The sequence below is a fragment of the Melanerpes formicivorus genome, unplaced genomic scaffold, assembly GCF_026170545.1.
Source record: "Melanerpes formicivorus ecotype bairdi unplaced genomic scaffold, bMelFor1.0.p_v2 SCAF_10, whole genome shotgun sequence".
Lineage (NCBI taxonomy): Eukaryota > Metazoa > Chordata > Aves > Piciformes > Picidae > Melanerpes > Melanerpes formicivorus.
The window spans coordinates 16,834,760-16,853,504 of record NW_027142362.1 but is presented as its reverse complement, the minus strand read 5'-3'; the positions used below and the strand labels follow the sequence as shown (position 1 = coordinate 16,853,504).

The 18,745-nt window shown below is 40.9% G+C and overlaps 1 protein-coding gene across 1 annotated transcript in view; it reads left to right on the top strand.

The window, feature by feature from the left end:
- Positions 1-759: 759 nt before the first annotated feature.
- Positions 760-18,745, top strand: part of MYO1E (myosin IE) — an 87,447-nt gene continuing 69,461 nt past the window's right edge. The window contains exon 1 of the mRNA XM_068143953.1: positions 760-831. Within this exon, the coding sequence (XP_068000054.1) occupies positions 829-831 (3 nt within the window). The 5' untranslated portion in view covers positions 760-828. The remainder of the gene's footprint in view (positions 832-18,745) is intronic.

Sequence of the window (18,745 nt, the reverse complement as noted above, 5' to 3'; positions counted from 1 at the left end):
CTGTAGTGATTGTTAGATTGCTTATAGTTTATTAGAAGCGGTGGCTAGGAATCTATTAAAGCCAACAACAGGTATCAAGGCCTGAGGAGCAGCTTTGCTAGGCCTATGGTCCTCAGCTGTGGATGGGTTTACTCATTTGACCTCGTAGAATACTCAGCCCCTACAAATTGTTGCATTATGTTCTGGTCAAAGCTGTATGAGCAACACCTGGCAAACACCAACTGTTAGGGGGGCACCCCATGTTCCTCCTATTTGTGGGGTTCACCTAGGACTTGTTTCAGTCCCGTTTCGGTATCCAGACACTTTATACTTTGCAGTATTTCCAGGGACACGAAGCACCTAAGTTCCATGGGTACGTTCACGTGGACGGAGGGAAGAGCTAGAACTGCGGGAGGGAGCAGCACGCGTGCCGGGGCCCGCCAACACTCCTGTCTACCACGGCAGCGACGAAACCTGCGATGTGCCGCACCCCGAGAGCGGGCGAGAGGGCGCGGAGAAGGGTGGGGAGGAGGAATTAGGGCTCGTGCCGCCGCGCCGGGACTTTCTCAGGCGATTGGCTGCCCCGCGGCGAGCTCGCCATTTATGGACACGGCGCCCGCGCGCGCGCGGCAGCAGCTGTCGCGTCCCCGAGCTCTCGCCCCGCCAGCGCGAGCACCGCCGCTCGCGCCGCCGCCCCGCCTCGGCGGCGAGCTGCGCGCGCGGGGAGGGCGGGCTCTGTTTCCCTCCGTCAGACCCTCCCTGCTCTCCGCTCCTCCCTTCTCTCCGTCCGTCCTGGGGCGCCGGAGTGTCTGGGCAGAGCCGCGGGCAGGGGAGCGCGGAGCAGCCGCGATGGTAGGCGCTGGGCTTGGTGGGGCTGCGGGTGGCTGTCGTGATCTGGGGGCTGTGGAGGGTGGGCCGGCGCTTGGTGGGGAGAAGGTGACTGTCTCGGTGCCTGTACGTGTTCCCTCGTGCTCTGCCGGGAAGGAGCTGCGGGCAGCCCTCATTGCCCCTCGTTGTAGAGAGGCCGCGGTGAGGAGCGGTTGTGTAATCGGTACGGTGCCAAGTACTTGACTGGGGACGCAAGCGGGCCAGAAGCCGTGGGCTGCTGGCCCCGTGGCCCCTGGGTAGATGTCGCTGCTGGGGCGCGCCAGCTTCGCTCTTCAGCGGGCAGGGCCGACGCCCCTCTGCTCTGTCTTGCAGAGTGTTAGCCTCGTTTCCCGTCGTTTCTCGGGACCTAAAGAGATTTTGGCTGTTGGTTTCTCCAAGCAGGAAAAACCTCGTGGGAAGGTAGCCCGGCGGCGTTTGTTGAACAACAGGTGACGCATCTCCGCTTCAGAGCGCGCTTCTGGAGGGGTTTCTGCGTGGAGACCACGCTCCCCTAGCTGTGGCCCTCTAGCATCTCTGTCCGAGTGTCAGTGTCCACTCCGGCCGCCTTCTGAGCGGCTGGCCTGGTGACAGGTAGTGAGAACACTGGTCTGAACAACAGATACAACTCCCGACGCCGGGATGTTTGGTCACTGCAGCTGCTGGTCTGATAGGATAAGGGAACGCGGTATTGGTAAAACACATCAGTGTTAGACTGAGGGAATACTGAGGTTCGGCAACTGAACCTGGTTTATTCTTAGCAATTGTCTCTTGAGGATTGCTTTCATCCTGAAATAATCCAAATAATGATTATGATAACCTGCTACACAAGACCTTGTAGTATGTGGCAATAAGCTAGGTTAAAATCCATAACCTTTAAGCAGGTATTTTATTAAAAACTCTTGTAAGTGGAATACTAAAGCTGTGAGAGTTAAGGTACTTAGAAAACTTCTGCATCATTCCTACTAAACCTTAGCTAAAGTGAAGTTTTAAAGAGCGACTAACCTAGTTCCTGTGTTCAGAGTCTTAATGACTCACGTGGAGTATTAACTTGGGCCCTTCATTCCTGATACCTTTTAAAGGATGCCCCTCTTATGACCAGGGCCTGTGTTTAAGTTTCCTGAGGCAAATATAGTTGTGCCTGATTACACCTATGTTGAGCACAAGTCTTTGCTTTAAATAAGGCATTGCAGAGGTTAGGAAGCTGAAGCTTGTGTCACAGGAAGGGACAGTGATACCACCAACTCGCACAGTCCCATAAGGAGCTTTGATTAAGATAGGTACCCGTGTGCCCTGTGAGATGATTGTTTAATCAGCTGGTTCATACCATCTCTTTCAGGTAACTTCTGCCTCCTCATTACTTGCTAGGTCACAGACACCTGTGGCATTCACAGACTAATTGGTAAAGATTATGTATCATTGTTAAATTACGTCATTATATGGGGTTGAAAGTCCTTGGTGCAGGCCCTTCTGAGATACCTGCCTGTTAACACTTTGAGACCAGTGAGTCTGTTGTGCACCATTAATTTTGTTTTCTGTGGAGAAGGGAAAAAGCAGCATGTCTTATGAGTGCTTTGTGTTTTCTAAATTTGGTCTTTCAGCCATGCCATATCTATAGACTTTAGTGTGAACTTTTCCTGTCTGAGAAGGTCTGTAGTGCAGGATTCTGAGTTACCACTGACGTCGGTTGTAGTAGTTTCATGCATCTTGGGTGGTCTGACACAGCAGAGCACATGAAGGCTGTGCTGGTGTTCATGGGTCTTAGTTCTCTAACTCCTGTGCTGTGATGCATAGCCCCTAGCAGGTTTGCTTGCATGATTGTGCAGCTCTGTGCAACTTAGCAATAGTTCTGCACTTTTTTGCTGCTTTACCTATATTGGATTAACTGTGATTTCAGGAGCTCTGCAGATATGGAGCAAGTGAGCTGTTTCATGGATGTACACTGTAGTGCAAGGTGGGAGTGAGCAGCAGTGGGGAAAATCTGCATTCAAGCTGACAGTTTTAAGGAATGTGTGACAGCTGTTGAATTGGTTTTGTTTGAAATGTATCCCTCCTGTTGATTTTGCATTTCAGTTTCTAAAATTCAAAACGATGGCCTCCAATAGTTTAGCTGCTACGTGTAAATCCACAAAGATGTGGATTGTGTTAAGTGTAAAAGTAGTCCCACTGCAGTGGTGGGTTAGATCTTTAATGTTCAGGAAACCTCTCAGCAAATGAAGCTGAAACTTGCTTGAAGTGAAACACATTATGCAGCTTTTGCTTTTATACTGTGAGTCTGCACCTTCATAGAGTCATTAAGTAGTTCTTGGAAATGTATTGGAGGATCTTGTATCAAGTTAGACAAAGAATCTGCATCGTGTTACAAAAATAGTCTTGTGATGTTAATGTGACAATGTGATCTTAAATGTTTCATTTAAAGTAATTCTGAGCTCTTTAGGGAAAACTTGTTGCCCTCAGTACTGTCAGCTGGCTTTGACTCTCTTAGGATAAAATGTTGAACATTAATTGGCAAACACAATACTGTTTGTAAGTCATAAACCTAAATAAACACTCTGACAACAAGCAGTCAGTGGTCAACTTTTCCAACTTTTTGCATATTCTCTGTTCTAGACTACTTCTACTAGAGTTTTGTGCTACTTTGTTGGGGAGAGTGAGAATGGAAGGCTCCAAGAGAAAGCAGGTCCAGCAGTATTTGGAGTAACTCACAATTTTTTGGGCAAGCTTAAAGATAAAAAATAAAGTGTTCCTATGTTGCTTTTAACCGGCATTTTAAGGCTAAGCATTTTTTATGTAGCGCTGTAGTCAGTATGTGCATTTTACTTTGGCATATTTGATGTCTTAGCACTTTTACCTCTTCAACAAAGGTGGAGGGTTGATTGTTAAAAGGTAACCTTTTTTCTAGCAGAATGGCATAGCTTGACATCAGTAGAGGTCAGGTATGTTGTAGCCCAATTCAGCAAGAAGCTGGGGATGTCTTGATTGTATGTAGAGCATATGAAATTATGCAGAAATCAAAATTACATGATAGGTCTGAAAGGACTTGTTACCCTTTAAGATTTGGACCTAAAGTAGTTAATGTGATGTGAGCTGGGACCTCTTGCTATCTAATGTGATGTGAGCTGGGACTTCATGCTAAGTCTTTTTCCTGCAAGAAAGTCACAAGCAAGACACTGATGCTTCTGTGTTCAGAGGGTGCTTTTCTGTCTGGTGCAGCTCAAACCTTGCTCTCTGCCAAATATTGAAGAGTAGAGAGGGTAACAGCATGTGCTTTACATTATGTCTAGAGCTCCATTAATGGAAAAATCATCTAGATGTATGGTATTTCTGTCTGGCCAATACATAAAGTGTAGTAAAACACAGTAGCATGTTCAGTAGCAAAACTAGTGACTTTCACTAGATGTGTTTTGGTTTGTTTACATCGTGGGCATGCTTGTCCTCATTTTTTTTTCTACTTTAGACCTCTAGAATAGTTTATGGGGGTGTCATCTGTGTTAGAACACTTTTTCAGGAAACACTGATGCATGCAGAATGCTATCCAAATGCAGCCTTTGCAGGTGAAAACGGAATATTTGAATGCATGTACATATTAAGCATTTTTCTCATAATTTCTTTTGCCTTCTAGAATTGCTTTTTCCCCTCTCCATATATAACTTGCTTGTTGTGAAGGAAAGGAGATGACAATGCTATTAGTATTTACAGCTACTTTTTTCTTAACATGAAGGGATAACTTGTCCCAGTCTTAACTGCTTTGTATTGAAGCACTGCTGCATTAGTGGAATGGGGAAAGATAAACTAAGCTTTTTAGAGCCTTTATGATAGCTAGTCAGGGAAGTATAGTCAAGCTTTTACTGAGTTCTCAGTAAAATCATAGTAGTATTCTCATCTTAACATGGAAAGTACATTTCCTTGCTTGAAATATTAAGGAATTCTATATCTCTTTAGTGATGTCTTCTCAGCTTCTTCTGTAATAACTTTCAATATTTTTTTCTTCACAAGTATGTTTAATATCTTAAGTGACATACATCTAAATGGTCATGTACTGCTTATACTTTCCTATACCTAATTTCTACATAAGGAATCAGAAATGCCTGCATGTTTAGATTTACATTCTAGTACAGTATATGTGTGTTACAGAGATAATGTGTAAGTAAACATCTTCAGAGCTACAGAAGAATCCTATCTGTCAAATCTAATTAGTTGCTGCATCTAATGAGGTATGGAGCAAAAAAGTAAGAATTACTCTTACTTCCTCAACTCCTAGCTCTTATATTTTGCCAAGGTCCCTGGATAGTCCTGGGAGTGAGCTTACTGTCCTTACATGAAGAGTTTTGACATAGGTTGTAGTTCTGCTGACAGATAAGCCTGGGATTTGGCTTACTATGTTAAATATGTTAACCTGCAAGTTGTCAGGTTTTTGTTTACACTTTGGTTCTGGTCATTGACACAATGTGTAGTTTAAAAATGACAAAGTGATCTGCTTTCCTTTTCAATTTCCTAAAATGCTGTTGTAAAGCAATACTTAAGACTGACCTCTTTTTTTTTTGTTTTGGAAGCTGGATTCCAGGTCTAGATGATGTGTGACTACTAGAAAGCATGAAGAGCTATCTTAGGGATTTTGCACCTCATTAAATCAAGTTTTGTTCTGGGAATTAACAGCAAGACTCGCAACTGGGGAAAAGGGGTGTGTGTGTGTGTATGTTTGGTTTACAAAGGATTTGGAAAATAATTCAGTCTCTCTTCAAACACAGAAAACACCAGGCATAGGCTTCAGCAAGGAATGGTTGATTTGAATGAATGCTAGGTTTTTGAATGGAAGCCATTTTGTAGTGTCCAAAGTCTCACCTCAAATAAGAGCAAAGGCTTACATCAATGTAAAAGCATAAACCTTTTTGGGAAAATCATGTAGAGATTCTCTTACACATTTTCTCATCTGTTGTAGGTCACTCATTTCTGCACTGTCCTGTTGTCTGCCAGGGACCTTTCCTGTAACTTCTGCAGAAGTGTTGTGGTGTTTTTTTTTGTTTGTTTGTTTTTCCCTCCCCTTTTCTTTGGTTTTTTTTCCTTTTCTGTTTTTATATGGAGAAGTATTACAGGTGTAAGGGCTGCTTTCTAATTTTTGAAACAGCTGTAGCCAAAGGAGTTTGCTAGCTGCTGTGTGTTGTTCGGCTTTTGTTAGTTCTACATTGGTATAAAAACATTTTAAAAGATCAGAAACATTGCAGAAAGTAAACATAAATTTTCTCTGTATCAGAGAGCTGTCTCTGACAAGTTGTTCAGGCATTCATCTCGCCTGATCATTAGGACTCTTGTGCAATCTAGCCTTCTGTTGCACTCCTAAGAGAGCTTGGGTGTGAGGATCTGTATTTTAGTCAGACTTTCCTATCTCCTGCCCCCTTCCCCCACGTTCCTGAGATGCCAATCACTGTCCTGCCCAGGAAGTATGGCTATCACTCATCTCCTTGACTCATCCTCATTTACTTGCTTTCCTATCCTCCACCTACTGACTTCCTTTTTTCCTAACCTCATCTCTTGAAAAATATGAACACCCCTTGGGGAGACCAGGTGTGCATTCATGTCCTGGCAGTGCATAGAATTGGTTCTCTCTGCTTGAAGTAATTTCTATGGTAGGAAAAGGTTTTTTTTAGTCTAAACCCTTTTCACACATGAACCTTACAGGTGTGCTCTATTTTACTAAATATAATTCATACAAATGTATAAATGGCATTGAAGTTTGACTGCTTCATGTACAACAGCAAGTATGTCTAAGCTCAAGATTATTTAATGTAGATAGCTTAGGGGTGTGTGTTTAAGGATCTTTTTTCCAAAGACTGTGGCATTTAATTGCCATTAAAACTGTTGGTGGATTTGGTCCATAATCAGTAAAGTGTATTTCTAAAAAAAAAGGTAAATAAAATCTGAATTAATTTTTTTCTTTTTTACTTGCAATGGAAAATGCATTTTTTAAAGCTGACTAGGCAAGCAGTATTGGTAATTGGAGCATGAATCATTAGCAGAAGTGATGCCTGTTGGGAAGCATATTTAAGAGGTGCTCTTGAGTACCAAGAATTACCTATTAGCATAAGTTGCTGAATTCAGCTGAGCATTAACTTCGAAGTTAAAGCCAGGTCTTAGCAGATCTTTGAGCGTGCTTCACGGTCAACACCATTCTGGAAGTGTAAGGCCTATAAAACAGATCTGGTGCCCTATTCTGCTGTCATCGGGGCGATTCAGAAGTATCAGTGGTGAAAGCCAGTTCTGGCTGGCTGGAACAGTGCAAAAGGCAACGGCTTTGTGCTCTTGAGGTGGGATGGTAATAGATGTTTTTTTAGCCTACTTCATCAAAAAAAAAGAACATAAATGGTTTATGCACAAGCTTGTGCTTCTAGGAGCTATTTTAATGCTTTGTTCAGCAATCTGAAGTCTAAATGAGAGGGTTTTGTTGGCGTACTTCAAACAGGACTACAAGTCTTGTAGTGAGTGACTAGCTGCACTTGTCCTCCTACAGGAAGTGTGAGGGTTTTTTTCCTTGCCAGCTCCAAACCACTAGTTGAATCACCTTCATCAGCTGAGCCTGAATCTGTAACCAGTTCTTGGTCAGTCTTGTCTAATGGAAGTGTTGAAGCTGTATTTGAGTCTGAACAATGCAGTCTGCTCTCCTTTATAAAACATGTCAAAGGTTCTTAACACTAAGGATTTTAAATCTTTCATGCTTGAGATGAGTGTCCTGCCAGGTGCTCAGTCCTGTGCCTAAGACAATTGTCTGTTTTAGATCTGACATTCCACAATGTTTGTGAGACCTGAATTTCTAGACAGTTTACCAGTGCATGCTGTTATCTTCTGCCATGATTTATGGCTTTTCCTGTGCTTTGAGTTGTATATTGATTAATCAGAAGAACAGAAAGATGGTAGTTGAGACATCTTGTCAGTAACATACTTGCTGTGCCAAGCAGTAGTCAAGAATTTCTTATCTTGCTTTTTTGTTGTTGGGATATTTACTTATTTTTTTTCCCCCCTGCTTTAAAGGATAGAAATCTCCACAAATGCCTGAGTGCTTTCAAATTTGCTTTTGCAGCAACTCATAACCCTGTGTTATTCCCAGCTCTAAAGAAGTACACTGGTACAAAGTGTATTTGAATTCCTTTTAACAAATGCTGCCAACACATTCAAAGTCCTTTGGGTTGTGACCTCTGTACACTCTGATAGCCTATTCAATATGAAAATACTACTGCTCCAGTGGGTTAGTAAGAGGATTCCAAGGATGAAAGTTTACCTAAATATTGTAAGTGTATTACTTACAGCATTAGCATTTTGTAAACTGTTGGGGTTTGAGCTGTAGTAGTTCTTCTGGCATGTAATCTGTTCTATTCTACTGAACACCTTTTGATCACTCAAGTTTTGGACTATTTTATTGTAGATGTTATGGTATGTGAACTAGAAAACAGTTCATTTGCTAAGTGAAAGCAGTGTTCTGGAGGCATGGTGAAGGAATACTTTCATTAAACCTAATCTTAAAGGCCATTTCATGGTATTCAAAAGCAAGTGCATATTTTTGGTATTTATTTTTCCTTTCAGTATTTGAGAAGAATTTGCTTTCCTGTACTGCATCCCCAGCTGTATTCAGTAAAGAAAGGGAAATGTGCAGAAGTATTTATAACAGTAATTGAAAACAGTCATAGTGCAGATATACTTAATAGGAGATTTCAAATTTGATGCAGAGATGCAAAAAGATACAAAGCTACAAACCCACCCATCCATGCCTTCTGAGCACAGAGGTGCTAGCTGTCCACATAGTCTGAATTAATAAGTAATGCTCCACTATTGTCTGGTAAGGGAAATGAAATATGGATTTTCCATAATTGTTTTTGCTCTCAGTATTGCCACAAATTGCTGTTTAAATACAGACCATGGTTTTGATGGAACTAGTAATATGACGTGATCATCTAAGGAAAAAGCTAATTAGTCCCAGTAATCATTGTAGTAGACTCTTGTATCTTGGTTGTATAATTTTTGTTGATTCTCAATAGTATACTTTTTAGGGAAGCAAGTCAGACTGACACTACTACTGTCAGGAGACATCTGATCTCTTTCCATAATTTGAAATAAAAGTTTGGATACTATGGGAACAGATGTATTACAATGTATGATTTAATTACATGTAACTTCTGTGCAACATAGTATCCTGCTGACACTGTTTTTGTGTAAACTTGATTAGTTCCCAAATTTTTAATTGCTTCAGTCCATGAAAACAAATGTCTGACTTCCCCCATTCCACTAAAATGAAAATTACTTCACCTCAATTTAGTATCATAGTATCAGTCAGGGTTGGAAGGGACCACAAGGGTCATCTAGTTCCAGTTGGTTCCAGAACTTGATGCTATATTGTTGATAGTCTCCAAAGCCTTTTTCAGTACTTCCCCTCCACTTTAAATATATGCTGGAAGCTACTATATTGGTCAATAATTGCTAGACTCAGCAAACCGAAGATTCCTACAAAAACATTCTGGTCTTTGCTGTGGAAAAGCCAAAAAAACCTCTCAGAGTAGAGCCACTTAGATGTTTTCAGTTTTTAAGAGTATTCTGGCTGTTCTTTTCGTAACCTGCAAGACTCAAGGAGGCTGGAATACAGTGACTTTTTGGAACTGATTTGCCCTCGTGGAAGGGGAAGTCTATGGAGGTCTGATTTAATATTTGGCCTTTAATGGGCAAAAGCTTGGGTTCCTTTTAAACCAGAGTGAGGGGGAAGTGGGGGTAGGGAGAATGACTTCAGAGTAGGAGAAGCCTTTGCTGTTTTGCTATACTTCACTTGGGTTTTTGTCTCTGTGTTCGATTGTAGCACAGGGTTCAAGGCACTATCATTTTCAGATGAGTGAGTGGATAGGCCTTCAGCAGAGCAAGAACCTAACCAAGGGAAAAAGGGTTTGACAGTGCCTCAGTATCCAGTGTGTTGAACCTGAGAGTTATGTTGAGTACCCATTTCTAGCAACTTGTATAGCTTAGCTATGTCTGTAAACGTCACTCCTGTCTTACAAGCACTATGCAATAATTACATCTGCTTAGCAATATAGGACTAGATCTAAAGAAAATAAGAATTTTCCTAGTTTAATACTTTAAATAACAAATTGGCATGCATGATGTGATGTGGTGAACAGAACTTACATTTGATACAACTGATCTGGATTCTGTTGTAGTTTAAATGAAGTACATACAATAATGGAGATTAAACTGTCCTAACTTAAAGCTGCTTTCAAACACACTGAATGTGTGTTCTCTACAGAACTCATTGCAGTCTCCACTGACTTAAGGTCTCCTTGGGAATACCTTTAATGAAGTGCATGAGCCTCTCTTGTGGAGCTAGACAGTGGTTAAACCTAAGTAGCATACAGTAGTAGAAAATGCTTTCCATGTAGATAATACTATTGTTAACTGACAGCTTTAAAATTGAAAGGAGTACTTAGTTTGCCCATTTCTAGTGCTGGTTACCCAGCTGACTTCTCCAGAAGCTGTTCCCATGAGTACTACTGTTTAAAGCTTTTCTAGTGGTAAATAGGAATTCTGGCTCCAGGGCTCTTAATGCCTGAAATACCAGCACACCCATTCCACAGAGACCTGATCTCAATATGCAGAGTAAGTTCATGACCAGCAGTGGTTTCTTCCTGTAGTTTACTTTGCGGTTTTATTCTTGGTTTGTTCTAGGAATACTTGAGAGGAAACAGAAGAACAGTGACTACTTATTCCCATATTTGGTATTGTTTTAGACATAATGGGCATCCTTCTTCACTAAAAGAGGGGTGACACTGTTTCTAGATAGTCTAACTTTCCTGAAACCATGGGTTAGTTTTGGAGGGTCACACTGTAGCTGTGTGCAGTTTTCTATGTGGAGTTGTAATGTTAAGCAGTTAGGTGGCACTAATGGAATGAATTAAGGTAATTTGGCCTGCATCTTCACAATACTAAATGCTTATCTTTACATAGTTACAAATCCTCGTTCTGCAGCAGAATTTCCATTACTCTATAGCCTAGTAGTGGTATATTTAAAACTGGAGAATTTGAATTAATGAAGGTTACAAAGTTTTTCTAGAGAAATGAACACTCAGCCTTTAATTGCTGATAGCAGTAGAGGAATGAATAATTAGGACACCATGAAAGTTAAACTTCCTAACTCGATCCTTGTTGGTTTTTTGTTTTGTTTTGGTTGGTTGTGTTTTCCTCTTAAGACATGTACTCAAATGGGGTCTCATTGTATTCTGTACTCCTAGTACAGATTTTGGGGTGGTGAACCCCAAACCCTGAATCTGGTTTATTAAACAGTCACATATAAAGCATTATGGGGAAAGCAGCAAATACAGTGTGCTTCAGAAAAGCATTACAGTCACTAGAAATGCATGCCCTCTTACCAAAATAGTTAGCTGCCTTACCTGCTCCCATCCAATTCATCAGTAAAAAGATACATTTATTCTGTGACAGCAGATTTTGATCTTTAGTAGTACTGAGCTTGACCTCTTAAGTATTGCAATCTGTACTTAAACTGAGACTGAAAGTTCAACTGTATGTGTCCTGCCCCAAATTAAGCCATTATGGTTACAGTATTGACAGAACCAAAACCCTACAATTCTGGATGAGAAACGAACATCTGAAACCTACCTGGAAGAGTACACAGCACAATTAGAAATCCTTGTTTCAATGAATTAAATCCTTACTTTTTTTTGTAGAAAGGAATTTGTTTGTTCTGAAAACAGTCTGGACTGTGTGATAAGTGCTGAAGCAAGTATACTTGGATGTTTTGATGGTACAGCCTGTAGCCTTAGCATATAGGCAAATACTTCATAAACCTCTTACCATCACTAAAGGATGTTCTGATGAATCTGTTTTGAGGGTAGTATCTTGAATGTAGTGGAGAAACATGTTAGCACAAAATGAATTAGTCATCAATAGCTTATTTAGTCTGATACGCCTCAAGAGTGTTCACCTACTGAAATCAGGCTTTCTTTTATTCAGATCATTTCTTACTGATACAGGCTGTGGCATTTTTGCACCTGAGGCCATTAGGTAATTTTTTCAGTTGACTTGTCCAGTATGTGGTTCTGTTCTCAGGCCAGATACATTTAAAACTGAACAAGCAGCTAACAGGCTTATCCTGATACCACTCCTTCAGCTGAGGGCTCCTGGAGTCCAGCCTGGGAGTGCAAGCTGAACTGCTCCCCATCAGTTTGATTATAACCTGGACCTCTGATACTCAAGGACAATTAAATAGCTCATAACTTAGTAGGGGGGAAGAGACTTGAATCAAATTACCAGTGGTAACTTCCTACTACTCTAGAATGCACTTAGGACTTTGGGGAGTTCTTCCTAGTCTACAGTTCAAAGTATGCAGCTGGAAAGTTATGAGTTAGCTATGGTTATGAAGTTAACATGTGAAGCAGACAGTACTTTGGAAGAATATCCATTTTTATTTCAAAATAATTTACCTGGGGATGACAATTTAATTGTTTGGGGGGTGTGTGTGTGGTTGGTTATTTGATGGCTTTTTGTTTGCTTGCTTTTTAAATTCTATTTGTTTTTTTCACAGGGCTCTGAAGTAATTTTGTCATTATACTCTTTAAAAAAGTAGAGTAGTAGGCTAACTATAAAATACTAATCTTGTTGCTGTTTGCTCATTGACACTGCAGGTGTGCAAACAGGACAAGGTGGGGGGGTGAGGGAAAGGAAGTCAATATCGTCTGATTGCCAAAACAAAAAAAGCACCAGTTGAGTAGCTAAAATTATGTTCAAGCTGGTAACAGGATACAGCGAACAATGAAGAATGCTTTACCTTCTGTAGCCCTTTAGGGCTTGTTTTGCAATTGTTCTTGACCAGTTGGAATTCTTGAGGTGGGCAGAAATCTACTTCATTTAAATGAACCCACTTATTCTTTTTGTTTTTGGCATATCATCTCAGTGAGATGCTTAGCCACTTGGTTTTCATTCTTGATATCTTTGAAGACTTAAATATACTCAAGAACTGAAACTTTTTTTTTTTAGAAGGTTTTTAAAATCAGTTGAAACAAATCAGGACATGCAAGTATTAGAATTAGCAGACAGGGAAGTACTTAGTGTTCTATATGCTCCTGTAGCTACAATAAAGCATATTATTTTTCACTTTTTTCTTCTTCCTGTCTTCCAGTCTCTAGAGTGCCAGTGTGCAAGAATCTCACTGGTTCAGTCAAACTAGGTGAGAGGCTGAAGTGTCCTCTTCTTGATGACAAGAAACAGCACTGGAGGAAATGGTTTCAAGCGGCACCCGGGGAGATATTAGTAAACAGTTCTTCATTGAAGAGGTTCTCAAACATTGGAATGGTCTGCTCAGGGCAGTGGTGGAGTCTCCATTCCTGGAGGTGTTCAAGCAGTGTGTAGACTTGGTGCTTAAAGACATGGTTTCATTTTGACCCTTCCATGCTGGGTCAAAGGTTGGAATGGATAATCTTTGAGGTCTCTTCCAACCAAATATGTTCTGTGATCTCTTGATGCTAACCTCTTAGAGGAAACCTGTGCTTGTCCTTATTCCGATTGATCAACCATGTGTTTTTGAAAAACTCCAACTAGCTTTGTGGTCTTATCTCTTGGCTTCTGCAGTTGTGTTCACCAGCCTTTCCCTTCTATGACTTTTAACTTTCAGCAAGCCTTTACAGCGGTTCTCTATTTTCATCTGCAAATCCCAAAGGACATGTTCTACTTCGTTACAGACTTAGTGTGATTTTTGGGGTTTGCCCCTTAAATTTTATCTATAATAGTACATAATGTGATGTAGAAATTATGCCTTTAATAGTAGTTCCAAACAGGCTTCACCTTGCCCAGACAGTTTCTTAAACGGTGTGTGTAAACTTTGAACTTTTTATGGTCCCTTTTAAAGGGTGAATATCTGTGGCAGCGCATACTAAAGAGACACTTGTAATGAAGCACATTGTATGAAGGCAAAGAACTTCTATTTTGTACTTTGCAGTAAGGCGATGGAGAAGAAAATGGGTGTACAGATGTTATCTCCATTCCTGAACCTGGTCGACTGAGTCACATTATTACTTACATGTAATTTAAGTAATTACTTATATGACATGTGACTTTAAGAGTAGATTTAAAAAAAAAAAATAGCATTATAGTACTCCTTAGAGCTACTGCTGTGGTGTGCTGGGAAATTGAGTGCAATCAAATACACACATTAGTCAATTTGTGCATTAGCCCTAAAGTGGCAAAACACCACTGAAGATAATTCTCTAATAGGCATCTATGAAATTGTTGGTGTTAGATATTGGCACTGTACCACAGACTGCGGGTGTGTTGTAAGACACAGTAATAACTAGCATGACAGAAGGGCTTTCTTGTATGATTTTAAATGCAGTGTTTTAGCTGCTGTCAACACTATGTGAAAGCAATACAACTACTTCAGAACTGGACTTCGTTATATAAAAACCTGTCCTCGTAAAATGGTCCGTGGCACCTGTAATCACTATGAATACTGAAACCTCTGACACTTTATTTGGAAGGGTTTGTGCCTTTGATAGCCCTTCTGCTGAGCAGTGTGCCATTACCAACTCATCAACGACTAAATTACTGGTATTGCTCTCTTCGGAAACTTGATAATGCTCTCCCCTTGCAAACACTATGTAAATCAACACTTGCTAAACATGGAGATTTGAGGGGAGCAAACTCCAGAGCAAAATAGCTGCAGGCTGCCTCCTGTTCTTGCTCTGTTTCAGTGGAACGAAAATTGGTTTGGCAGCCAGGCATTGCACAAGGAGTATGCAGAAGCACATCTGCATAAGTAATAATCTAATTCCTTAATCTGCAGATTTTAAGAGATGCTTTCATGAACTAGCATGCTAGCTGCACAAGTTTTTCATACAGTTGTTCAGATTAACGTTTTGTAAGGGATAGAAAAAGGCACAGGCAGAGGGCTGGGATGGTTAAAGATCACATGCCTGATGTGTGATGTGTTTTTCCACTATTGCTTCATTAGATGATACATAGAGCTGTGCATGCTTAAGAAACCTTGCAGAAAACAAACTTTTCTCAGTTACTGTACCAAAGTGTGTAATGGCATCAGTGAGGGTTTTGAGAATGGGACTGTAAATCCCAAACCGACATCATGAAATGACCAACTTCACAGTTTCAAATCCCGCCTCATTTGCTGAAATGGTTAAAGCATTCCATACCTTGTGACTTTAGCCTCTTGTCTGTCATGCTTTAAGTCATAACAGGATAGCATACTGGCTTCAAGAGACTATACCTAATTTAGAATAGCTGTGAACTGTGTACTCTGGACCAACTCCACTCCAGGTCTACACCTACTTGTAAATGCTACTGTAACATAAGGAAATGTTATGTGTTAAAACTTAACAGCTTTTCACTAAATTCAAATGAAATCAGACATCTGAAATGATAGAATAAAATTCTATGGTACTGCATATAAAACTTAACAGATTTTATAGGAAAGTAAATTGGGTTATTCATCTACATATTAAAAACAACTGGATGAGTCATTCTAGGCTGCACAGGCTTTTAATTGAATGTTTCTGCATTCAAATGGAATACAACCTACAGGAGAGGCATTTTTTTTCTGTTTCTGAACAACTTACAGATTTTACTAAAGAACAATTTCTACCAGTATGTGCTTTTTTAGTTTTAAAAACCCTGAGGGTAAAACCCTGAGGCTTTCCTTAATAGAGGTAACTAACAGTTTCTGTTAACTGGATGTATCAACAATGGAGTGAGTCTGAAGTACTACAAATTGTATTCAAAGTACCAAAGACTTCCAAATGTGTGCAGTTGCTGGCACCCTTATACCTTGCTGCCTTTTTTGTTGTTTTTATTGAAAAAAACCTGAACATCACATGCACAGAACCCACACTACCCTGTTTGTGTAATGAGTTACTATGCTTTTGTTGGATTTGGTCCTACTAGACTTAGTTTTGTTGGGGGTTTTTTGTGTGCTTGTGGAAAGGTTACCTTGCGATGTGTTGAAGCGCCAATTGCGTAAGCACCGAAGCAAGTGTCCTTCACTTCAGTGTGTCAGGTTAGATGGAATCTGTTTTGACTAGTCTTTCAAAATCTGAAACAGCACACAAGGAGGAATACCTGAGAGATGTGGATTATGTCCTCCTTTTGGTTTATTACTTTAAAATAAGGATACTGCCTATAAAAATGGATAGGCTACCTCAGAATTGTCTTTCCTTACAGTACTGAAGAGACAAACATTTGTAATTGGCCTACATATTTTTTGTGGAGGCGAAGAGAGAATGGTGGTTTGTTTTGTTTTCAACAAAACCTAACCAGGCATAAATTAAGATGACAAAATAGGTTGTCAAGTTATTACAGATACCTGGATATTTCATGGTTTTGTTCCTTTTTAATTATGTGTTCATAATCAGAAGAATTTTGTTTATGAAAGCCTCACTGAGTTTCAGTATTTTAGGTGTCGAATAATTCATGCTAATCTTTGTTTATGACACCAAAGACCCTCAAGCAACTGATTAAAAAAAGACTTTGCCATGTTTCTTTATTCACAAATATTCTCTGGTTAATAATATTTGCACACAAATTATTTGGCAAAATTTCAGCGATGTTTACAAGAAGATTGGTACTGTGCCAAGCCTCAGCATTGCATTATGAGAGCTGCTCAAATCTTTCCCATTCCTGGGTGTTTGTTATTTCATGTAAAAATGTTCCCATACACTCTGTTTCCAGTTGGGTCCCGCTCCCTCTCCTGCTCCCTCAGATTGGGCTTCAGTTTTTGGATACTTTGCATCTCTTCACTATACTTGAGTGTTCAAATACAGACCTCTATTTGAATCTGGTGTCTTCAACAGAAAATGTTCATTTTCTGAGAGGATGAATGAACTCATGCATGAAGCGCTTTCTTTATCCCTTAGTTCCCATTTCTGAATCCACTTTGAGTAGCTTACACTATCCCTGTTGTCATCTTGTCCTCTGCCCCTGAATGTTTAGGTTTGGTCCTCATGTGCACAATGGAAAACCTGGAGTGGTCTGCTGTAGGCTGAGGGAAGGAATTGGACTCTCAGCCTGGCAGGGGAGTGTGCTTTCTGATGACTCCTGTGAACTTGAGAAACTGTGCTCACAAGCTACAGTGGTGTTGAGTATCCATGATGACCCTTATGTTGGAAGCAGATACTAAGCACTTTGCAGGTCAGGCTAGAGATGCACGTTCAGCTGAGAAAGTGTATCCTGTGGAGTCTCCTACTTGTGGTTTGTTTGGTCTGATGTATACAACATTTACCAAGATTTTGTTTCCTCTGTCTTCTTGATTAATAGCAACTTTTTGGGAATTGGTTTGGGCTAACAAATTTGGTCCATTGGAAATATGTATAACTAATTCCTGAAATGGAATGCTCAAAGGAATTCTCATTTGTATCTGTGTAATAATTAAACAAGGAAGTGTTTGTATCTGTATGCACTGAAATAAATCTTGCTTGGATTCTTTTGAAGAGTTAAAGGTTTAATCAGTACATCAAATAGTCTACTACAGTGTCTGGAATCAAATCTGATTTCTTGAGTGAATAGTGAAACATAAATGCTTATAAGGAGGATTTTGTGGGTTGAGCCACATGTATCTCACCACCCAGGTGTCAGCTCCACTGTAGGTGAGTGAGCACCACTCCCTGAGCCTTGCCCCTGTTGCTTTGAGTCAGTATTGCTGAGGTAAACATGAAGCTGCTGTAGTCCTGAAGCTTTTACTCTGTTTACTCAGCACTCTGTGAAATTAAAATAAACATAGAAAGCAATTTTTACATTAGAACACCCCCCCACACTGAGGAGCTCCTCTGGCCCCCCAAACAATCTTCTCCAGCTGCTGTCACCAGTGAAAGGAAGTGACAGCTCACAAGTGAAATGGTAGTTTTGCTGTGGGGGAAGCACTCCTGCTTCTGAGTGAGCAATAAAAGCTTTTACACTGCATATCCCAACTCCCAATGATGCGGCTGTCCACCACTGCAGGACTGGGGTTCCTAGGGCTCTCATTGGCCAGGTGGTCCTCCCTACTATAGGTTCATATAGAAATCAAGTCACCTGTGCTCTGTGTCTGAAAACAGGCCAAGGACAGATTATGCAGCTCTTTATCTGCTTCATTCATGCTGGATTATTCTTGATGCCACCTAACTGGGAAAATCACAGATAAGCCTTAACAGTGTTACTTGAAATTCTGCAAGCAAGACTTTGGCAAACCAACTCTATCATGGAGCACCACCCTTGTATAACACAGCAGCAATTGTCGTCTTGTGCCCTGCTCATACCAGTGGAAACAATGCTGCACATGTGAAGGGCAGGTCCCAGTTACAAGAGTTGGGAAGATAAAGGCTAATGTATCAATTAACCAAGCAGGTTAATTTGAAACCAATGACCATTTCAGTGCCTGCATTAGGAAATGAGCTGTCAGCTGTTTATTTCATATTTTTGGCATCTAAGCAGTTAAATGTTACAACTCTGAGCAGTGTATTGCACTAATGAAGTTCTGTAGTGTCATCACAAATGTGTTTTTTGCTACATGCTGTTGAAAAACCAACCTTGGCCCCAGTTATCTGCTGCATTGCAGCTTTTGCTGTATTATCATGCCTATTACAACTTGAACGTGTCCAGAGAAGGGCAACAAGGCTGGTGAGAGGCCTTGAACACAAGCCCTATGAGGAGAGGCTGAGGGAGCTGGGATTGTTTAGCCTGGAGAAGAGGAGGCTCAGGGGTGACCTCATTGCCCTCTAAAACTACCTGAAGGGTGGTTGTAGCCAGGAAGGGGTTGGCCTCTTCTCCCAGGCAACCAGCACCAGAACAAGGGGACACAGTCTCAAGCTGCGCCAGGGGAGGTTTAGACTCGAGGTGAGGAGGAAGTTCTTCACCGAGCGAGTCATTCGTCATTGGAACGGGT